Below are 23,946 nucleotides of genomic sequence, written 5' to 3' on the forward strand. Positions count from 1 at the left end.
GAAGGAAGGAGAGGAGTGGCCCTTATGATTAGCAACTCAAAATTTGTCAATCGTGTCCCTGGACTTAGCAGTGAACTCAAACTCACTCTCTTCACCTACTGCCAGGGAGGTGTTGGGGCAGCCACTGGCCACAAGCTGGAGCATCTTGGCTTTGATTTCGGCCATCCCTTTAAGACACCCATCGGGGCTCTCCTGGGAGGTTCCTGGGCTAACACCAATGTGCCCATTTCTGCAGTGGGCATACTCTGAAACCCTCGCTTCCCTTACATCTTTCATGTCACCTAGCATCAGCCTGTGTGCTGGACACCAGCTCAAAGGGCAACTGATGGATAAGTCTAAAGTGAGTGAAGCAAGGCAAACCGAGTGGCCCTCACCTAAGCACTTCCGCACAGAAGTTGACTTTTTTAAAAAGGAAGAACATTTTCTGATCAGTCTGCTCTTCACTGGAACTCCTTATAAAGGTAAGCATTTCCCTGGCATATGTCTGCTCTTCTCTCCTTTGAACTCAGAGGTGAAATAACTCCCAGGATCTCAGCCCCTTGCTCTCTCCCCCAAGCCCTTCTTTCTTATATTAAAATCAGTCTTTGTCTTTCATATCCGTACAGGAGGGGGTGGGGCTCCACTAATGAATGTTTGAGAAACCCTTTGAGATCTTGGATGAAAGGCACCTTATAAAATACAATTAAAAATAATAGGAGTAATTACTAGCTGGGCTAGTCCCTGTAGGGTAATTAGAGAGTTTTCCTCTGGCAGATTCTGAATTTGTGCAGAAACACATGGGTTCACACAGCAAAACTGACATGAGATTTCAGAGACCACTGTTATGCTTCCTCCACTCGAAGATCATGTACTGGAGTCACCGCTGACATCTGAGGAGCGTCGCATCAGGCCACAGTCAGAAAGGATTTTTGAGATGATCTGTCTAGCCTCCTGGGTTTGCAGATAAAGCCCGTGAGGCCCAGAGAGGTGAAGTGGTTGGCTCAAAGTTGCACAACAAGTGTGAGAGAGCAGCAACTCTAAAGGTCCAGCCGCTGGACACCCCAATTCAGGGGCTCCTGTAACCACTCCTAATCAATAACACAGCCTTTCCAATCTCTACGTACAGGTGACCTTCTATGGCACAGTAAAACATTGGAATAAGAGACAGCTGGCTGGTGTGGCTCAGTTGGAGCATTGTCCCTTGAACCAGAAGGCTGTGAGTTCAATCCCTGGTCAGGGCACATGTCTAGGTTGTGGATTTGATACCCCCGGTCAGGGTGCATATAGGAGGCAGCCAATCAATGCCTCTCTCTCTCTCAAGAAGTAATGAAAAAAAAAAAAAAGTCCTCAGGTGAGGATAAAAAAATGAAAAGAGACAGCTGAATTCAAATCCTAGTCCTGACATGTATGAAAGGCGGTAGCTGGCAAGTAAGCTTCGTCTCCTTGTATGTAAAATGGGCATAGTAACACTTGCATTGCAAAGTTGCTGGGCAGAGCCAGTGAGTGATGCGCACAGAAGCACCTGGCATAGAACATGTGTTCTGTCAATGCCGCTCTAATGAACGCTGCAAGAGTGAGTCTGGGCAGTGCTAGTGCCCAAGCTACAGTCTTTGCTTCATATAGTTATGTTCACTCTATACTTAATGGGCACCTATTATGTGTGAATACTGTGCTAAGCTCTCCAGTACTTTAGCTCATTTATCGTCATCACATCCTCATGAGGTCGGCCATGTGAAATAGAGGTTCAGGGATTTGCTAACTTGTCCGAGGGTACACAGCTGAGGAGGAGGCGAGACACACCCATGCTCTCTGCCACTGTGCACGCTGTCTTCTTCCTTCAGGAAAAGAGGCATGAACTTTAATGTAACCACAATGAAGCCACCTCAGAATTTCCTGCTGAGATACAGGAGAGGAGTCATGGAGGGGGCAGTGACCAGTTGTAGCCTAAGATGATCCACTGAATCATTTTTGCTTTCAAGGTTATGAAAATTAAACTCTTCTCCTTTTATAAGATTAATCTGATCTCCCCTAAAAAGGGCAGTCAATAGCAGTTGCTGAATTTGGAATCAAGAAATCTAGATTCAGATCCTGCATCTGCTCCTTAGAAACCAAGTACCCTTGCTCAAGTCCCCTAAGCTGGGGAACAAGTCTTGAACAAGTCTTCCGAGTTTCCTGTTCCTCATCTGCATAAGGGAGTGACACTTCCCACTTCCCCTCTTCCAGGGGGCCTTCTGAGGATCTAATGGGAATGAACACGGAAGTACTTTATCGATTGCAATCTTCTGAATAAATGTAAATCCTTATTTTTACTGTTACTGCTTAGAAGATTTTCTGTGTGATAAAAAAGGTGGCTGAAGTCCCAGGCTGGTGAACTTTGGGAAGACTGACTCAACACACGTGGCAGGCAGGGGACAGTACACATTACTTGTCTTCAGAGGGCAGTTCTGAGTAGTCATAGCTCTGAGCTCAGATTATTTGGTTGGAAAAGGGCATTTTAGGGGACCAACCCTTTGCAATTCAACTGTAAACATAATGGATTCCATTTATTTCCGGTTTTAATTTTTTTCCCAGCTGAGACCCAAGATGGAAACCAGCTGGGCCACATTCTCTTCTTCCGTGTGAGTAGAAGACACCAGGCCCCCATGACCGGCCTCTGGGTGAGGCCTGACAGCAGGAAAGAAGCTTCTCTGAGAGTCGTTAATCACTCATCAATTTCCTCACCAATCAAGACTTTCCCAAATACCTCCTAGGAACTAGAATAACCAGGACTGTACTCTTCTGAATACTCAAAATGGTTAACTCTGAGTCATCCTTTCCAGAGATTTCCAAGGTTGACCAAGAGAATGACAATGCCTCAGACTATCAGAGCCAAAGGAAGCTTGCAAGTTGCCCTCTGCCAGGCTTTGGACCATCTGGAGAGACCGTCGCCTAACGCCCCCAGTGACGAGCCTTCCCTCCCTCACATGGGCAGACACTCTTCAGCTGCCAGAGCCTCCACGGGATTCTCACAGTCCAGCGGGCTGTGCCCTTCAGCCTGGCATTTCTCTGGCTGCCTTACTCTGATCTACAGGAAAATGACATTTTGAATTGTCATAAGCAGTTTAGGAGTTGCTTAGAGTTCAGTGTGTTGGAGAAAAGTTCCACGAGGAAATGAAAACCTGATGATTCACTTCAGGGCCATGTGTGAGCCCCGTGGTTTTCACTTCAAAGCAGAGCAAGCGGTTGTGCCACATGGGCTCCGGACATCTGGAAGAATTCCTGGAAGCCTTGTGTGTCCTGAGGAGGCGGCATGAACTACCCCTGTTCCCACAGCCCCCATTCCCACCCCCTTTTCCTCTCCAAGATCATTGATGCATCGCCTTCTGGTGCCACGCAGCACAGCCTGGTGGGAGGATGAGTCGGCAGAGGTCTGGTGCACAGGGTGCCTGGGCACCCTGGGAAGGTTCCTAGAGGTGCGGGACATTTTTATGTCCCACTTCACAAATCCTAGGCTCACCCTTTTCATTTCACTGTGTGCTGTGGCAACCGACTATACCACAGCTGCACAGAATATCTCTTGCTTTCTGACAACTACTCATTAGCTGTGTGGTCTTGGGCAAATTTCTTAACCTCTCTGTGTCTAATTTCATCCCCTGGAAAAGAGGGATGAGAATGGTACTCAGTTCCTATGGTTGTAGTGGAGATTATGATTTAATAAATGTAAAATATTTTTGAGAGTGCCTGGTGCAGAATAAATACTATCAAAAAGATGAATGGCGCTATTATTACTATAATGTTATTATTATCATTATTATTATTATTCTGTCTAGGATGTGGTACTAGGGGAGGGACATCAGGCTTCCTAGCTCTGAGTCTGCGGAGTTGGGGCCTGATCTGCCATGGACGGGAGCTGACTTCAGCCCTCGGGCCTGTGCGGCAGGCATGGGCGGGGAGGACAGGAACTACCATTTATCAAAGGAGCAGAATCACAGAGGATTCTCATCACACCTCAGGGAGAAGATGCTCTTGCTATGTCCTTTTTAGAAATGAGGAAATGAAGGCTTACAGAACTCATGGGACTTGCCCAAGGTCACATGGCCAGGAGTGGCTGACCATGGCTCCAGCCAGGCCCAGTGAGCCTGCTCCCTGGGTCCCATAGGAGGCTGCCAAGGTGGGAAAGGAAAGCGTGTGTCCCTATTGTTACCTGACCGATATTGTGGAGGAATAAGACAGAGGTGGCAGAGAGGTGCCTCCCAGCCCCCTGTACCCACCCACAAAGACTGCAGGGTATCACCTGTCGGGGCTCTGAGAGGAAGGTGGGCCTTGGGCACAGCTTCCCTGATGTACAACCAGGGGCCGGGTTCAGGGTGAGGGGAGCAGGAGGGAGAAGGTCTGCTGTAAAGAATACACTGGGTCAGGGGTCAGGAGATGGATTTCAGGCCTGGCTTTCTTCACAAATTCTAGCACCCAAAACAGCCTCCCAGGCAATGGCTCACAATCAATATTTGATTAACAAGTAGATAAAGGAACCAATGAATGAACAACATGGTCCCTGATTTCATGGAGTTTCCAACCAGGAGGACAGACAAATAAAAACCAGGACAGAGCAGCATGTGCTGTTTCAAACCTATAGGATAGAGCACAGGGGCTACCACTGAGGAAAGTACCCCTGTGACTGGGATGTATTCCAAACGGGAACTCAGTTGGGTGGAAAGGATAAAGGGGATTCCAAGAGGAGCGAAGAGCACGGAGCGTGAGGCCTGTGTACACACAGGATTAGAGGCAGGGACAGCTTAGCATCTGAGAGGCATAGGAGAAGATTGTTTGATACTGTACGGATCCTTCAGTTCTGGAACATACTGTGCTCTGGTAAGCCCTTCCCCGTCATTCTCCCAGAGGGTAACTCCATGCTGCACAGTTATCTGTAGATTGGGCATGAGCCCAACCCTGCAACACTGGTTTTCTCAAGTCCAGCCCCATACAAGCAGCTGGTGTAGTATAGGGACCCGTCGGCCCCCAGGCCCCGCAGACCTCCCCTAGACAGCAACCACAATGAGGCCTGCGTCCAGCAAACCCTCAGGAAGCTGCAGGTTGAAGCCAAACCCAGGGCCAGGCCTGGGCCTCTGCCCTCCTGCTTGGCTCCTCAACCTGCCACGGCGGTGCTCACACACACCCTCCCTGCCCTGCCCTGCCCTGGCCAAACACTAGCAGAGGAAGCTGGAGAAAACCAGCCTGGTGAGCCTCACCGGGCAGCAGCCAGGCCTTAAAGAACCCAGGAGAAGAGAATGACAGGACGGTCACTAGGGATCCCTGAAGCCACAAAGCCGCAGAGAGGAGCTGCTGTCTGCTGGGACCTACGGGGCCGTGAGTCTCACTCTCAGCTCCTCAGCAAGTGTCCCTGTGAGAGCTGAGAGAGTTATACCAACCACAGTGATCTGCAGAAGGATTCACAGTTTACAGCGCGTGTTTCCACACAGTATCTATTCTAATGGTGATCCAACAGCAGAAGTGGAAACGGGGGTTCTCAGTCATGGTGGCACTGGAAGAGCTACATCCAGCCCATCGCCCACCCCAAAGACTCACGTGGCTGACGTGTGCCACATAGCTTCAGATCCCACAGGCCTTGGGGTCCTGGATTTCAGGATCAAGCTTCAGAGGACTTGTGGAAGTCTGGGAGAGGAATAGGATAGTAAAGGTGGTCATGATGAAGACGAACAGGTTCTTGCCAATCATAGGATTTTTACCATGTGCTAAGCACTCAGTGAGTCTTTGAGTGACTCACAACACTATATGCAGGCATCACCATTTCACAAATGAGGAAACTGGGAGCTGGTGACTGAGGGTATGCAATGTAACTGTTAGTAAAGTTAAATTAATTAGCAATCCTGTGAAATCTAGGATTTGAGGTGGAGAATGACCATTCCAGAGATTAATTTCATAGACAGTGCCCCGCACTGGCAGAAATAGCTGTCCTCACTGCCATCTAGAAAATGAATAACCATCTAGAAAAAAAAACAGGGGTTCCATTCACTATCCTACCTTAAATTGGACCTCTTCTCAAACTTCATTGCCATGGGCACCCTTCTCCCCAGTCAACGGTGTTACATGATCCCCCACCATAATCATTGACTGCCACCTAGTGGCATCATGTGAAATGTCACATCTTTGTATTCATCTGATGTGATACTTACAGAAGCCAACATGTTAAAAGCTTGCTCTTTGCTTCTCTCTGCTTCAGCATCCCTAGGAATAACTACAGGCAGATGTTATTTCTATTTTAGCAGTAAAAAATTGGATACCCAGGAGAGTTAAGCAGTTTCTTGACCACATTGCATAGAAATTAAGGGTTGTACTCTTGAGCATCATATACTTAAAGTGTGATCTTGACTAGACATTTTATTTGTTTTTTGTCTAAAACTAATCACCTCTGCCACAACAACAACAGTTCCTTGGGTTCCTTTTTTACACACTTATCTCCCATGCCAGCTCTACCATATTTCAAAATTTGGTGTTTGAGTGAATCTGTTTCTGAGCTATCTTTTCTAATCTACTGGTAAATACTGCAGCTTCATAATAAAGCACAGGTCCTTCCTCTTTATGCTTCTTTTTCAAAAGCATATTATCTAGTTTTGATGTTTCTTTTAACATTTAAAAATCAGCTTATTAAAGATTTAAATAATCCTATTCAGATTTTCATATGAATTGCATGGAATATACAATGGAGGAATTAAAAAGAATTCATATCTTTACAATGTTAAAAGTTTGTATGCATGAACATGTGTTATCTCTTCATTATCGAGGTATCTTTAATGTCATTCAAAAAATTTGTAATAGGATTCTACATATTTTATAGATTTATTCTTAATTACATTTTGATGTTATAAATGGATATCTTTTTAAATTATGTTTTAAACATATTCCTACTAATATATAAAGTGTAATTAACATTTTATAATAATAAAAATCACTTCTGTGTCCTAATAATAATATAATATAACTACTTCATCTCTCTCTTGGTTAGTGTACATCTGATGAATCTTTCTCCATTCCTTTACTTTTAGCCTTTTTTTTATCTTTATGTTTTAAATTAATATCTCACATAAAGCCTATCACTGGATCACAATATATTGCATTCACAACCTAAGAGAGCCAGTAGGAAGCATGGGTGGGGGGAGGGGAATTGCTGTTCACACAGGACAGATGGTCCCAAAACAGAAGATCCGGCTCTCACTAGAGTAAACATCCATCCATCCTATGAGGGGCCTAACCAGGCTGAGAGGTGGGCCACTGAGGGGTAAGATGAGGACAGAGCAAGATAACCATAGGGAGCTGGCCAGATGGCCACCGCTGGGCGCCGTGCTGCTCCTCAATGATCAGGCTGAGGCTGGACACACACACACACACAGCTCCGGCTCTGAGTGCCCAGAAGCAAAGGAGATGTAGATTTGAGCTGCCCCTTTGAAGGGAGCCACCGGCAGGGGATAAGCACACAGCATGAGTTCCGGGGATGAGTGACATGGTTGCCAGAGAAGAAAGATGACACTGAGGCAGCACTCATTGCCGACAGACAGGACAGGAGAAGCAGGCGGCATGGATGACAACATGAGGCACCATGAGAACAGTCTCCATCCAAGAGGCCATGGTTAAATGAAGAACATAATACAAAAAAGGGCAGCTGTTGTCACTGGAGGATGGAGCTGGAGAAGTCCACGCCCTGTTGCCACCTGACCACAGCAGGGCAATGAGCAGTGTCAGCAAAGCCTAGGCTTGCGACCCCTGGAAAGTTATCAGAAGGGGTCCGTATAATAGGATCAGCGTGGCCAGGGAGTCTGCAGTGGCTGGGTCCATGGTCAGGGACCTTCTATTCATTCCTAAACATCCCTTAGAACACAAAAGATGTGAAAAAGCACCAGAACTTCCTTGTACCTACCCATCTTTACAAAGAGTGTAGAAGTTTTATAAACATAAGACTTACTAACATACTTTGCTCATAAAACCTTGATCCCAACAGGTGTCCTTGGCTCAACTCCAAGGATTTCTTCCTTCAAAGTCAGCAGGACTACTTTCCCCAATCTTTTTCCTCTTTGCCCTCACACTGTTGCTACCAAAAAACACCCAGATGTTTCACTCCTACATGTTCAGTTTCCCACCTAGGTCATGGCACACGGTAGACGCTCTATAGTTTGTTAGTTTATGTTGTCCTGAAGGTACACCTGGAGCCGACAGCAATTTCAGCAACTGCCTCATGCTGTCTCCAGCTCTGGCTCCAGCAGGAACTATCAAGAGACCTTTAAAGCCCTGACCCTCCTGCATCTCTCATGGTCCCAACACACATCTGAACCCCCCATCCTGAGGTGTTAAAAATAATTGAGGTCTAAATGAGCCCTTTCTTGAGAAAAATCCCTCCAACTGTTGAAGGTGATATGAAGGCTTGGGAGTGGGGGCATAGAAAGATAGGCGTGACATACAATCCCAAGGACACAAAAAGGAAAAGCACAAAGAGAGCCGGGCAGAGATGAACAGAGGGGAGACGAAGGCCGAGAAAAACAGAGAGAGTCAGAGGCAGGAAGATGCAGACACAGGCGGACAGAGCACAGGGAGAACCCCATCCAAGGGGAATGGTGTGGCCAGAGAGCCAGCACTGCGATAGTGACAGAGAGGCTTCTTGGCCATGCGTCTTCTACGGTCAGTCAAAGCAGCAGCTTGGCTCGTACTGTCTATCAAAGGGCTGGTTCTATGTCTCCGCTGGTCAGCCTCAGCCTGTGCCCCAGCCTCCCCTGGAAACATATTTCCTTTTCAGAAAGAGGTGAGACGATTATCAGTGCAGTTCCCACCCCCAACAAAATCACCCAGTGGAGAGGGAGGGGACCAGGCATACACTAAAGAGGACCCCAGATTAATGTTTCCTGCTCTGTGTATGACACGTGTGTGACCTGACCGTGCATATACCCTCACTGACATTCAGATTTTCCCCCTGCAATGTGGTGAATTAGGTCCCCTCCACCTCTAGGATCTGGGCTTCTATGAGCTTTGGAGAGATGCTGATGGAGTGAAAGAAACTAATACGGGTCAGCACAATGCTGGGAGCTTCAGGAAAGAACAGAACACCAAGGTACAGGGCCATAGGTCTTCCATGGAAGAGCTTGCTAATAATTGAGTACCATCATGTCAAAGGAGACATATCAACCAGACGTTCACTCAATCAAACCGACCCTATGAACTATGCTTACACAAACCTCAGAATGCAACTTCAACAGACATTGGGATTCTTGTTTCTGACGGCCATTCCTGATCCCCAGTGCCTAAAGTGGGGCTGGTAAAAAGTAGACATTCAATAAATATGGGTTAAAGGCACTTACGTGGTACTTGGAAGGAAAAGAAATTCCAACCAGGAAAACTACAGTATTAGATTTTCAAGGATTTTTGGTTCTAGAATCTCCCAGGACCACACCTCATGTTCCCAGAGAGATCAGAATGGATGACACGCAGAAGGACACAGAATGAAAGAAAAAGAGAGCAAGGACCAGAGAGAGACAGGAGCTGGATCATCCCCTCAGATGAACCTGGCTACAGGCTTCCTCCTCCACACAGCTGCTAGAAGCCCCAGAACTCCTGTCCCTGTGATCCACTGCCTCTCTGAGAAATGCGCTGTGTCTAAACAGGGACACTTTGACCAAAAAAGGCAAAGGAATGGAAAGAAAAGAATTCAGTCAGCCTTTACCTTCCTTCTCCTCTGCTGCAGGGGAAAGTCAGCTCAGAGCTGCCTTGAAGCAGATGGTTCTCTTTGGGGCTCCTGACTCTGAAGTGAACTTCTGGTCCTGTAGCAGGGAGAGCCCTAGAGAAGTTGCTGCCTTATCTGGTGTCATCAAGAACCTGAGAAGCCATATGATATCCTCTGCAAGGACTGCAGAGGACCATAAGTCGGTGATAAGAGGCACAGTGCTCTCACGAGGGTGATCCTACGTCCTGCCTTCCTCGGCTCGCCCCAGCTTGACTCCTCTTTCTCTCCCTGACTGTTCTTCCCTCCGTCCGTCCACCCATCTCAGGCCAAACTTGATCCACTTGCTCCAGTCCCCGTGGCTGGGCCACAGGCTGTCAACCATCATTCTGATCACACAGACTTTGTCTTCCAGCCTGACCAAGGAGAGACAAGAGATTGCAAAACCACTCCCCAAAGGTGTTTTTACAGAAGGGATCCTATAACCCAGAGACTATTCTGTCCTCACCCCCAACCCCAGCATATGCTGCTTCCACTTTCCCAAACTCCCCAGTGACCCTCTGTGTCCCCGTGACCCGCTCCCCCATTCCTTCATCACACTGCTTCCCGAATAGTACAGGAAGTGAGAACTCATCCAAGGCCACTACAGATGCATTCCATTTCCTTCAAGGGCTGAGCTTCTTACATGCTGGGCAAATTTACAGTGGACTTTACCCTGTGGAGTATTCTTTGTCCATTTTGTTTTGCTCCTCTAGTGACAGAGGTTTTTCACAGTTAAGATCTAAGAGTTCTCTGCCCAGAATGACTTCCCACCCCACTTCTCTCCACATCACCTATCCACTCATTAACACACTCATGTTTGAAGATACAAATGCATGCACTTAAAAAAAATTGCTGATCATTGGGCCAGGCACTCTCCCAGGCACTGGATGCAAAGACGTGTTCATTATTATCAAAGCACCCTCCAAGCAAAGGGAGAGAAATATATCCTGAGACGTTTAAAGTGCTATGTGATAAATGCTTTCATGTGGATAGGCTTGTGGCCGTGTGAGCTAAGGACAGGCCCAAATTAAATTAATTTTAACTGAAATGAAACATTTTTAGTTCAAATTAAACAATCTGCAAAAGAATCTCTCTTTACAGGGAATAGAGTCAATATTCTAATACCTATGTACAGTGTCAGATGGGTACAAGATTTATTGGAATGATCATCTAGTTAGGTATATAATGTCTAATCACTATATTGTACACCTGAAACTAATATAATATAGTATGTGAATTGTAATTGAAATTTTTTAAAAGGATTTAAATTTAAAAAATATAAACAGGAGGCAATATGAGAGCAGCATGGAAGGATTTGTCTCACAATGCCTCCCAGAATAAACTGAAAATAAAAATAAAAAGGTGAACATCCACCAAAAACAAACAACTGAAGACTACCTGAAGAGGAAACACTTAACCAAGGATGGACAGAAAACACCTCAAGGTGTGTAGAAAGAGCAGGGATGCAAAAGGGGCCAGCACTGCTTTCTCAGCAGAAGGCCGAGGTTGTGGCGTGTCGTGGCTGTGGGAGCTCCTCCCTGAAGTGGGGAAAGCCTGGACTCCAAACTGGGCTGCGAAGCACAGAACGACAGCGCCGGACCACCCACCCACGCAGCGTCCAGTGGTGAACGGCTGCAGGGTTTTATCTCCTGGAGAGAGACAGAGCCTCTCAGAGACCAAGCCACGTTTTTTCTTTTTCTTTTCTTTCCTTTTTTTCTAGAGGCCAATGCACAAGAGGCATGTTCACAGCCATGCACCTTGGGCTCGAGCCAATGGAGGACAGTGCAGTCTGGAGTCGTGGGAGGAGTGTCTGGAGTGGGAGGTGTCAGGGAAAGGACACAGGGAAAGGCTGCTCGGTTCCAGTTCCAGTTCCAGGTGCTAGGACATACCTCCATAACGCAGCAGCCATTTTTCTTTAGAAGAGTAAGCCCCTTCCAAGAGAAAAACAATTACCCCACCCTGTGGGAAACTGCTTGCCCCACCCTCTGGAATCCTGCTAGCCACACCCTCTATAATCCCTCTCGCCATAGCCTGTGAAATCCTACTCACTCCACCTTGCATCTTTTTTAAAAAATGTTTTCCTTCTCACTATCCCCTAACCTTCTTCATATCCCTGCTCAGGAGAGAGCCACATAGGCAGAAGCAGCGGTGTTAGAGGTGGACTTTAGGGCATGGCCATTCCATGCACTTTCCCTGGAAACCAACTGGCGCTTCCCCTTTAGGAGACAGCCTAGGAGCGCCCTCGCTGTTCTTGGCAGACCCAAACTCTGGACTCGGAGGCCCCACTTCTTTCCTACTAGGGCCTTCACCTTGCTGAAGTCAGGGAAATAATCTGGGACAGACTCAGATGTGTGGAGCAGGGGCAGGGAACACACCCACCATCTTCTCTGAAGTCTGAACATCACTTCCCATGGGAGATCCAGGGGCCTCGTCCCTCCAATTCCACCAGAAACCCCCTGAGAAATAGATGGGTCAGTGGCTAAACTAAGGCTAATGACAGCACTGCAGGCAGAGGCAGGTGGCGGCAGTTCCTGTGGTGCCTTTGGTTGTTAATTGACCCACCCCTGGACTCTGCTGATAAAAAGCCAGCCTTGCAGAGCAGCAAGATCCATCCTGGACACAGCCAAGCCTGAGACAGCCACAAATTGTGGGTCACTTGTAGATTCAAACAGACTGCCTACAGCTAGAACTGGACAACAACTGACTTTGGCTTACACCAGCTTCAGACAACCTCAGAGTCATATCCAGAGGGAGAACCCAGCAGGCAAGCACTAACCTCTACTGAGATGAATTCTGTTTCGTTCCTTTTCATCATTTCATTATCTTTTCCTTTTGAATAGCTTTTTATCATTTTTTCCTTTTTCTTCAGTTTTTTTCTTATTTTTTCCTATTTTTTCTTTAAAATCTCTTATTTTACCCTTCCCTTACTTTATTTTGCCTTCTTCCTTCCTTTTATTTTGTAAATTTTATATTTTCCCTTTCTTTGATCTTTTGTGGGGATTCCCTGTTACTATACCCTACTCTTATTGTTTCTCCTACCTCTATCCTCTCATAATCTTTTTCTTTTTTGGTCATCTCCTATTCTTTTTTTTCTTGTAATATTCTTATCCACATCCCACCTTTATTATTCTTTGCTTTTTTTGTCATTGATTTTACTGTTGTTGTTGGGCGGGTATTTTTGCTTGTGTGGGGTTTGTTTTTGGAGTTGTTTTGTTTTGTTCTGTCAGCATCTGTACAACAGCATACAAGATGTGGTGAGGGTTGAGCCTCACAGTTAGCCAGCCACAGGGGAGAACCCACCAATGAACAGGCCAACAATAATGAAGACCCAAATATAACAGGAGAGCCCATATAAACCTCATAAGAGGCATTCCTAAAGCATCAAGGAGACTTTTCACTGAGTCCCACAGGACTCCTACCACATAAGGCCACCCAAATGAAAGGAAAGGAGGAATCCCAAGAAAAAGAGCTAAATGAAACTGAGGCAAATAATTTATCAGATATACAGTTCAAAGTAATGGTTATAAAGATGCAAAAGGAACTTAGTGAGAACTACAAGAAACATAGTGGGAACTACGTCAGCTTTCAAAAGGACATAAAAACCATGGGTAAGAACCAGTTGGTAATGAAGAATGCCATATCTGAAATGAAGAATACACTAGAAGCAATTCAAGTAAATTAGATGAAGCAGAAGATTCAATCCATGATTTGAAAGACAAGATAGGAAAAAAACACCACCGAATCAGAGCAACAAAAATAAAAAGATTTAAAAAGAATGAGGGTGGTTTAAGGGAACATTGGGAAAACATGAAACATAATATTTGCATCATAGGGATACCAGATGGAGAAGAAAGTGAGCAAGGTATAGAAAACGTTTTTGAATAAAAAAATGACAGAAAATTTCCCTAACATGATACAGGAAAAAGTCACACAAGTTCGGGAAGCATGGAAAATCTCAACCAAGAGGAACCAAAAGAGACCCATGCCAAAACTCATCATAATTAAAATGGCAAAGTTTAAGGATAAAGAGAGAATCTTAAAGGCAGAAAGAAAGAAAAAATCAGTTACCTATGAGGGCGCTGCAATAAGATTGTCAGCTGACCTCTCAATAGAAACACTTCAGGCCACAGGGATTGGCATGAAGTATTCAAGGTTATGAAAAACAAGGACTGCAACCAAGACTACTCTATCCAGCAAGGCTATTGTTTAAAGTTGAAGGTGAAATAAAGAGTTTCCCAGGTTTAAAAAAAAAAAAAAGGCTAAAAGAGTTCATTAACAGCAAACCAGCATTGCAAGAGATGTTTAAGGGACTGCTTTAAGAAGAAGTAACAGGAAGAGAAAGGAATATAGGTATAAAAAAATAAAATGGCAATGGACAAGTACCTATCAATAATAACTTTAAATGTAAATGGATTAAATGCTTCAATATAAAGACAGGGTATCTGAATGGATAAGAAAACGTAACCCATATATATGTTGCTTACAGGAGACTTGCATCAGAACAAAAGATTTACACAGGCCGAAAGTGAAGGGATAGAAAAAATACTCCATGCAAATGGAGATGGAAAAAAAAAAAAAGCTGGGATAGCAATACTTATGTCTGACAAAACAGACTTCAAAACAAAGGCCATCAAAAGAGACAAAGAAGGTCCCTACATAATGCTAAATGGATCAATCCAACAAGAGGGTATAACCCTTATAAACATATATGCACCCAATGTAGGAGCACCTAAATATATAAAGAAAATCTTGGTGAAATTTAAGGAAGAGATAGACAACAGTACAGTCATTATACAGGATTTTAACACCCCACTGTCACCATTGAATAGATCTTCCAGACAAAAAATCAGCAAGGAAACAGCGACCTTTAATGAACACAAAATTTAATGGACTTAATTGATATTACAGAACATGTCATCTCAAAGCATTGGAATACGCATTCTTCCCAAGTGCACATGGATCATTCTCAAAGATAGACCATGTGGTAGAACACAAAATAAGTCTGAACAAATTCAAGAAAATTAAAATCATATCAAGCATTTTCTTGGATCACAACAGCATGAAAGTAGAAATCAACCTCAGTAAAAAAAGAAAAAAACAACAACCTCAAAATTATTCAAATTCATGGAAGCTAAATAGTATGTTATTCAATAATGAATGGGTCATCAATGATAAGAAAGAAATTATAAAGTATCCAGAAACAAATGAAAATAAACACACAACAACCCAAAACCTATGGGACACAGCGAAAGCAGTCCTGAAAGGGAAGTTCATAACATTATAGGCCTTGCTCAAGAAAATAGAAAAATCCCAAATAAACAGTCTAACCCTAGACCTAAAAAAAAACAAAAACAAAAAACAAAAAAAAAACCCAAAAACAGAAAAACAGCAACAAAAAGCCCAAAGGGAGTAGAAGGAAAGAAACAATCAAGACCAGAGTGGAATAAAATGACATAGAGACTAAAAAAACAATTCAAAAACCAATGAATTCAGAAGCTGGTTATTTGAAAAGATAAGCAAAACTGACAAACCTTTAACCAGACTCATCAAGAAAAAAGAGAACCCAAGTTAATAAATCAGTAACAGGGGGAATAACAACAGGTACAACAGAAATACAAAAGATTGTAAAAAAATACTATGAACAACTATATACCAAGAAATTGGACAACCTGGGCAAAATGGATAAATTACTAGAATCATACAATCTCCCAAAAATGAATCAAGAAGGAGCATAACACCTGAATAGACCAATAATTCAGTCTATTCAGGTGAAACTGAGGCAGTAATCAAAAACTCCAAGCAACCAAAAGTCCTGGACTGGGAAGCTATAGATCCAGATGGCTTCCCAGGTGAATTTTACCAATTATTCAAAGAAGAACTAACACTTCTCAAACTAGTCCAAAAAAATGCAAGAAGAGGGAGGGCTTCTGAGCTCTTTTTACAAGACCAATATTGTCCTAATTTCAAAACTAAGTAAAGACACAAAAAAGAAAACTATAGACAAATATCCCTGATGAGCATCGATGCTAAAATCTTAAAAAAATATTAGCAAACTGGATACAGCAATACATTAAAAAGAGCATGTGCCATGATCAAATGGGATTTATCGTAGGGATACAAGGCTGGTACAATATTCATAAATCAATAAATGTGCTACATCACATAAAGAAAATAAAAGATAAAAATCACATGATCATATCAATAGATGCAAGAAAAGTATTTGATAATATCCAGTGCCCATTTATGATAAAAAAACTCTCAGCAAAGAAGAAATAGAGGGGTCATAGATCAAAATAATAAAGGCAATATATGAAAAACCTACAGCCAACATCATACTCAATGGGCAAAAACTAAAAGCATTTCCTCTAAGATCAGGAACAAGACAGGTATGTCCACTATAGTACTGGAAGTCCAAGCCACAGCGATCAGAGAAGATGAAGGAATAAAAGATGTCCAAACTGGAAAGAGGTAAGTAAAACTGTCATTATTCACAGACAACATGATGTTGTATATAGAGACCCTAAAGGATCCACCAAAAAACTATTAGACCTAATAAATGAATTCAGCAAAGTAACAGGGTACAAAATTAATACTCAGATACTCAATAATGAACTATCAGAAAGAGAAACTAGAAATAATCACATTTACTATTGCAGGAACAAAAAAAATGAGGTATCTAGGAATAAATTTAACCAAGGAGGTAAAAACCTGTATTAGGAAAGCTATAGGACACTGAAGAAAGAAACTGAGGAAGATATAAATGAAAGCATGTACAGTGTTCATGGATTGGAAGAATTAATATCATTAAAATGTGCACACTACCCAAAGCAATCTATAGATTTAATGCAATTCCTATTAAAATACCAAGAGCACATTTCACAGATCTAGAACAAATATTCCAAAAATTTATATGGAACCAAAATAGACCTCAAATAGACTCAGCAATCTTGAGAAAAAAGAACCAATTGGGGGTATCACAATACCCAATATCAAATTATACTACAAGGCCACTGTAATCAAAACAGCTTGATACTGGCATAAAAACAGACACATAGATCAAAGGAACAGAGTGGAGAGGCCACCGATCAACCCATTCTTTTATGGTCAATTAATATTTGACAAAGGAGGCAAGAGCATATGATGGAATAAAGGCAATCACTTGAATAAATAAATGGTTGTGGAAAATTGGACAGGTACATGCAAAAAAATGAAACTAGACCACCAACATACACCATACACGAGAATAAACTTAAAATGGATAAAAGACAAATGTAAGTCACAAAACCACAAAAATCATAGAAAAAAACACAGGCAATAAAACTCAGACACCTCATGTAGCAATGTTTTTATCAATATGTCTCCTAGGAAAAGGAAATGAAGTAAAAAGTAAACAAATGGGACTACATAAAACTAAAAGCTTTTGCACAGCAAAAGAAATCATCAACAAAATGACAAGGGAGAATCACTGTATGGGAGAAAATATTTGCCAATGATACACCTGTTAAGTGGTCAATTCCCAAAATATATAAAGAACTTTTACAACTCAAGACAAGAAAGACAAACAAGCCAATAAAAAAGGAGCAAAGGACCTGAATAGACACTTCTCCAAAGAGGACATATGGATGGCCAATAGACTTATGAAAAATGCTCGGTGTCACTAGTCATCAGAGAGATGCATATTAAAACCACATTGAGATATCACTTCACACCTGCCAGAATGACTACCATCAATAAATTAAGAAACAGCAAGTGCTGGCGAGGATGTGAAGAAAATTAAACCACAGTGCACTGTTGGTGAGAATGCAGGCTGGTTTGGTCACTGTGGAAAATGTTATGGAGTTTCCTTAAAAAATTAAAAATTAAAAATTAAACTGCCTTTTGACCCGGAGACCCTACTTCTGGGAATATACCTTAAGAATCCAGAAACACAAATTTTAAATAGTATATGTGCCCCAATGTCATAGCAGCATTAGCCAGATATGTAAACAGCCCAAGTGCCCATCAGAAGGTGAATGGATTAAAAAAAGCTGCATTACATTTACACAATGGAATACTAGATGGCCATATAAAGAAGAAAATCTTATTTTTTGCAACAACATGGATGGACCTGGAGATTATTATGCTAAGTGAAATAAGCCAGTCAGAGGAAGACAAATCCCATAAAATCTCACTTATATGCAGACTCTAATGAACAGATAAACAAATAGGAAAATAGGCATAGAACATGGAACAGACTGACAGCTGTTAGAGTAAAGGGGGAAGGGAGAATTGGATGAAAGAAGGTGAAGGGTTGAAACAAACAACATATATGTATAACGCATAGACACAGACTACAGTGTGGTGATATCAAAAGAGAAAAGGGAGTGGGAGATCGGCAGGGATGGGCAAAGGGGGAGAAATTGGAGACATCTAATAGTGTTAACAAAAAGAATAAAGTTAAAAATAAAATAAAATAACCCTTCGTCATAAACTGAACTCCCTATTCACTTATTTTGATTCCTGAGACTTTCAACCCTGCTCCATTGATCTTTCTATTTTTTATATGTTAGCACCTCATTGTTTCACTGTTGCTTTAGAATAGCTTCTAATATCTGTTAGAACATTCAATTCTCACTCCCTTCTATTTTCTTCAGAAGTAGTTAAGGTTCTATTTTTTTATAGGCTCTAATTTTTAATACGTAAAAAAGCTATTGATTTCTATAGAGAAACTTTGCTCCCAGCCATCTTTCTGAGCTGTCTTTCACTGTGGTGATTGTCAGTTGATTGTGTGGGTTTTCCAGAAGGACAATCACACCACATGCCATTCTCTCCTAAACCCACTTATTCAATCTTCCAGCCCCACCATCCACTGAATCCATGCCTGTCATGATTGGCAATGACTCTACATTGCATATCCTGAATCTAAGTTACTCTTATGTAACTCAGTCTCTCAAGTCAGATTGAGGCTAGTGCACACTCCCAACTTCTCAAATTACTACCACAGTTCAGTTTCAGGATACCGTGCTCTCCTTCTTTACCCCCTCCTTCCTTAGGTGCTTCTTATGACTGCATTGGCTGGGTCTTCCTCTTCTACCAGGGGTCTAGAGGGTGGAGGCCCTAATGCTGAGAATCAATCTCTTCTCCAGCAACACTCACTCCCAGGGTGAGCTCACCCAGCTCATCTGGAATGTAGAGGCATAGTCCTGTGTGAAATTCATCCCTGCATCTCCACTGCCTGCAACAGTACCGGGCACACAGCATAGGCACAGAGAAGAGCTGGGAAAAGCAGAAATGAGTAAATGAGTTTTTCTGATTGTTTTCAATGCTTCATAGTTAAGTTATTAAAAGAAGTGCCACATAATTCCATTTGGCTGCGGCATGGGCATGTGAAAGGAAATTATCAGAGCTAAAACGGAAAATTGTGGTTGTCCCCAGATCATCTGAAAATAATCTAGCTAAGAAATATCATGAGTAGAGAGAGAAAGGTGTGTGTGCTGTGTGTGTGGTGTGCTAAATTCCTTATCTTTTATAAGGAAACACAGAGTTGTTGATACTGATAAATCAACACTAGAAATATAATTTATTATGCAAAGCTATAAAATAACATCATTTTTTTATGAAAATTACTAAAAATGGAAAAATTAAAGACCTGTTTCTGGCAAGATGAAGACTTCAATGGCTACAAACTTACCTTCAAGTGTGTGTCAGCACCTCTTACCAGTGTGGCTCTCTGCAGGACCTTCATGTGAGCAGCTTCCCTTTTCAGGCAAAGTTTCATAAAATAATTAAAAGTGGAACTGTAAACATTGGTTGAGATAGGGGAATGAGATTAGGAGAGACATTACATTTCATTTCATACACTCCAGTATCCTCTGAAATATACTAACGTGTGCTCAACATTCTGTGAGTAAATGAAGATCAGATGAGCCAGGCCATGCAGAGCCCCGAATGCCAAGCACTCTTCTTGAGGTATGGAAGTCCACCCTGCCTGGTGGCGGGGCTTCCTGCAGAGACCCACAGTGGACAGCAGCTGGCTCCAGGACAGCCATTCCTCTCACGAGGGGGACCAGAATGGGGAATATGCAGAGAGGAAAAGATAAGTCACTGGAGTTGGGGCAATGAGAAACATCTCGTGATGCCGTTGTCTCAATCTCCAGAATCTCATCTGCTAGTGCCCTTCTGGTACAGAAAAGCACAGGGGCTGACCAACATCTTGATAAGACTCTTCTGGTCTCGAGAGCTCATTCCTGCTTTTGCAGGCACCTCCTATCCAGGGGCTGGAAGAGCATCCTCTGGTTTTCAGCACTCCCTGGGAAGCTCTCCCTTGTCTGCTCTCACCCTTCAACTTCAAGGTGGTAGTAAGGTAAGAGTTGGCTCAGAACTATCTTCTCTCAATGGCTATTTTGTTTTGTCCCTCTGAGTCTACATGCTCACAATTGCACACTGGGTGGGGGATGCAGGCAGCCATAGGGTCCATCAGCGAGAATCCAGAGATAGTAAGACCCCTCAGGGAAGCTTTGGGTGCTGGTAGTGTAGACCATAGGAGATCCAGACAGGGCCACCCAGGTCTCCTCTGCTTCACTGACATCGTTTTCAAAACTAAACTATTGTTAATAACCTCAGATTTCACAGATTAGTTTATTCTTCCATGGGCTTGTTTTCGTGTGTGTGTGTGTGTGTGTGTGTGTGTGTGTGTGTGTGTTTAAATTTTTTTTTTTTTTGTATCCTTGTGTCTGGTTTGCCCCAGCAGAAAACATAGGGTATTATCCAAATGAGGTTATTGAGAAAAGCTTAACGAAAGGACTGTGTATAAAAGAATGAGCAGGGCTCAGGGAAATTGATAAAGTGTCCTGAAGGCCACAATCACAAGTCATAATAAAGAGCTATTGTCATTACACATCCTGAAGGATAGAGGGAAAGATAAGTTACCAAAACTCAGGGAGACCTGTGGCTATAGCTGTGCTTGTCACTGTGATCATAAGGAAAGCCAGCAGACAGGGACTATGTCCTTAGGTAGAGTAAGGACTACCTTGGCTAACTCACAGCCTAAAGCTGAGAGCCAGGGAGTTCCAACCCTAATCCCCTTCCTCCGGCCCTCCAGTCACCTGTCAGTGTCTCCCTTTCCTGAGAGCAGTCAGGAGCCAGAGGGAAAGGGAGCCCCGTGGTGAGGCAGACAGACCAATCCTCCCAGGACTCAGAGAAGAGTAGAGAAAGTTGAAATGAGATTTGTTGGCAGATTAAGAAAATTCATCTCTTCTTAAGGTCTCCTGACACTTCATTTTCCTTGAGCTGTCTCTCTCAGTGTGACTGGATCAATTTCTCATTGTATCTCCTCTGTTTGACTCTTTGCACCTCCTTTTTGGGTGGCACTTCTTTGGAATAATTTCTCACTATCATCATAAATGCCTTGAGAATAAAATGTACGTTGTTAGGGGTTTGTTTGTTTTTTTTAGAAAAAAAAGTGGGAGTATAAAGTGATTGATAAGTATTTTATGTTTATGATTTTCACTACTCAAGGAAGAAACCCATTGAAATAGGGACGTAAAATGTGTCCCACATTAGCTAGACACATCGCCGAACAGGAGAAAAGTGCGTCCTGTCTTCATAAAGATGACACACTCAGCCATCTCTAGCACAAGAGGCCTGGCCAAACTAACACCCCTCAGAGCAAGAGGATGTGTTCCACTTATAAGCCTAACTCCTGATCTCCTTCTGGGGGCTGGACATTGCAGTCACTGATAAAGCCCAGAGGTCATGCCTGCAGCTTCCAACTTCCAACCCTTTAAAGGATATCTCAGTCCCAGGGCAGAATAATGCTGAGATCAGACTCCTGTTGTTATCTCAGGTACCTGTGCAGATTTTTCTCCTCCTGCCCCCTAGAGATGTAACGTGGCCAAGGACTGTGCACGGAGGTGTTTGGACCATAAATTATTCCCATATCAGTAGAGGGTCAGTGTCGCAGTAGAAAGAGCCCAGTATCTGGAGGCAGAGACAACTGGGTCTGAATCCAGGTTCTGGCACTCCACGGCTGTGGAATCTTCAGGGTCTTAATCTTGGCAAGCCTCCATCCCCCTCCTCTTTAGCTCAGACAGTGATTCCCACGTAGCGAGGTGGCCATGAGACTCATTGCTCACGTACCAGGGGCTCAAATCTTGTTTCTGTTCCAGTGGCACCAGTGGAAGGTTTCTGAGCATGACTCCATCACTCACAGCCTGGAGCACAGAACTCACACCAATAAGTGCAGGTGAACAGCCCCATCCACTAACTTCCGATATGAAGGTCATAATCCTGATCTTCCTAACCGTCATCATTGCCCTGGTCGGGCTGGCAGGAAATGCCGTTGTTCTCTGGCTCCTGGGCTTCCACATGAGGAGGAACGCCTTCTCCATCTACATCCTCAACCTGGCTGGAGCTGACTTCCTCTTCCTCTGCTGCCAGATTATGGATTGCCTGTACAATTTCATCATGTCCTTGTGTTCTGTCTCAACCCTCATGGTGGACTTCTTCTTCATTATGTCCGTCTTTGCCTACATCTCTGGACTGAGCTTTCTCAGTATCATCAGCGCAGAATGTTGTCTGTCCATCCTGTGGCCCATCAGGCACCACTGCCGCTGCCCCAGGCACATGTCAGCTGTCATGTGTGCCCTGCTCTGGGCCCTGTCCCTGTTGCTGAGCATCCTGGAAGGGAACTGCTGTGGCCTCCTGAACTGGGATTTGCATGACTATCGGTGTCCAGCATTGGATTGCATCACTGTAGCCTGGCTAATTTTGTTATTTGTGCTTCTGTCTGGGTCCAGCCTGGCCCTGCTGACCAGACTGCTGTGTGGCTCCCAGCGCCTACAGCCCACAAGGCTCTGTGTGACCGTCATGCTCACAGTGCTGGTCTTCCTCCTCTGTGGCCTGCCCTTTGGCATCTACTGGTTCTTTTTATTCTGGTTTCTAAATGATGGTGATGTCTTATTTCATCTTTACCTGGTTGTGGTTCTTATGTCTTGTGTCAACAGCTGTGCCAACCCTGTCATTTACTTCTTCGTGGGCTCCTTTAGGCAGCGATGGTGGGAACGGCGACAGACCCTGAAGCTGGTTCTCCAGAGGGCTCTGCAGGACACCCCTGAGGTGGACGAGCATGGAGGGAGCCTTCCTCAGGAGCCCCTGGAGATGTCGGGGAGCAGTCTGGCATCCTGATTCAGAGTCTTGCTTTGCTCAGTGAGGTGTGAATATGAGATATGACTTTCTCCCCACTGGTTTGGAAGGTTTTCTTAACGTGTCTGTCCTCTAGCCCCCGAATTAATACATTTAACCTAATAATCCTGCTCCTGAGGTTTAAGACAGTCCCTTTACGCAAACACTGAGAGCACTGCCTGCAGGACCGCCTCCCCCAGGGCCCTCGCCCCATCCCCATGGGGGCTTTGCCAACTCTGAGCGCGGGACTATTCCCTCCTCTGCAGAATCCCACCTCCAGCACCTGATGAAAGCAGTGCAGGAAACTCTAAATTTCTTTCACCAGTGTACTCATAGAAGCAACAAGCAAATGACATTTTTGACAAATGTCTGTGGTCACTCCCCCCGCCCCCCCCTGCAGTCTGTCTCTATAAATTGAAAGAATTAAAGTTCAGTTGAGCACTAATGCAGCGGTCTTCCTTCATTTTCGCAGGCCTTAGACTAGCTCCCTAACATACTAAATGTTGGCTGAATAAACAAACTAATGAAAGAGCAGACGATGATTTTCAAGTCAAGTCTGTGCTAAATCTCCATTTGCCTGACTTCAGGCACCAGCTTTAAGTTTATTGGTTTACCATTTTCAAACTCTGCAGTGTGAAGTTAGCTTATAACTAGATAAATAAGCGTCAGGGTGTATTTAAGATCTGAGGTATGTTGTCTACCCGTGTTTCCCTTCACACGCTCTCTGAGAGAATCCCACACACTCCCTCTCATCCTGTCCTTTGCCCTTGCCCTGACTCTCCCTCTCCGGATGCTCTCTAATCCTTCATGGCCGGTTTGCAAGGAGTGTTATTTGACTCCATGTTCTCCTGGGACAGGATCTAGGTCAGATTTGCCTTTTATCCAAAGAGCTCTCAGCATCTATTAATCTGATTACAGGAAAATTCTTAAGTCACGTATTCTATAAATAAATATATTAAGTTTAAATGTTGAATCCTCTAAACATTTTTAATCGAGGTATAATTAAGAAAGGGGTGACTGTGCAGATCATGAGTTCTATGAATTTTGGCAGTGAATGCAGCCATGTG

The 23,946-nt window shown here is 43.8% G+C and overlaps 1 protein-coding gene across 1 annotated transcript; it reads left to right on the forward strand.

The window, feature by feature from the left end:
* The first annotated feature begins 21,874 nt into the window (after positions 1-21,874).
* Positions 21,875-22,882, forward strand: LOC129080755 (mas-related G-protein coupled receptor member X2-like). Its single transcript, XM_054586258.1, has one exon. The coding sequence runs from the start codon at positions 21,890-21,892 to the stop codon at positions 22,880-22,882; it is 993 nt and encodes a 330-aa protein (XP_054442233.1). The 5' UTR covers positions 21,875-21,889.
* Positions 22,883-23,946: the final 1,064 nt, after the last annotated feature.

Source organism: Pteronotus mesoamericanus, unplaced genomic scaffold (genome assembly GCF_021234165.1).
Source record: "Pteronotus mesoamericanus isolate MK-2021 breed Mesoamerican mustached bat unplaced genomic scaffold, CSHL_Meso_final contig_90, whole genome shotgun sequence".
Classification (NCBI taxonomy): Eukaryota; Metazoa; Chordata; class Mammalia; order Chiroptera; family Mormoopidae; genus Pteronotus; species Pteronotus mesoamericanus.

Bases quoted from the DNA above. Each gene is read 5' to 3' on its own strand.
- LOC129080755 (XM_054586258.1), top strand. From the start codon at position 21,890: ATGACTCCATCACTCACAGCCTGGAGCACAGAACTCACACCAATAAGT.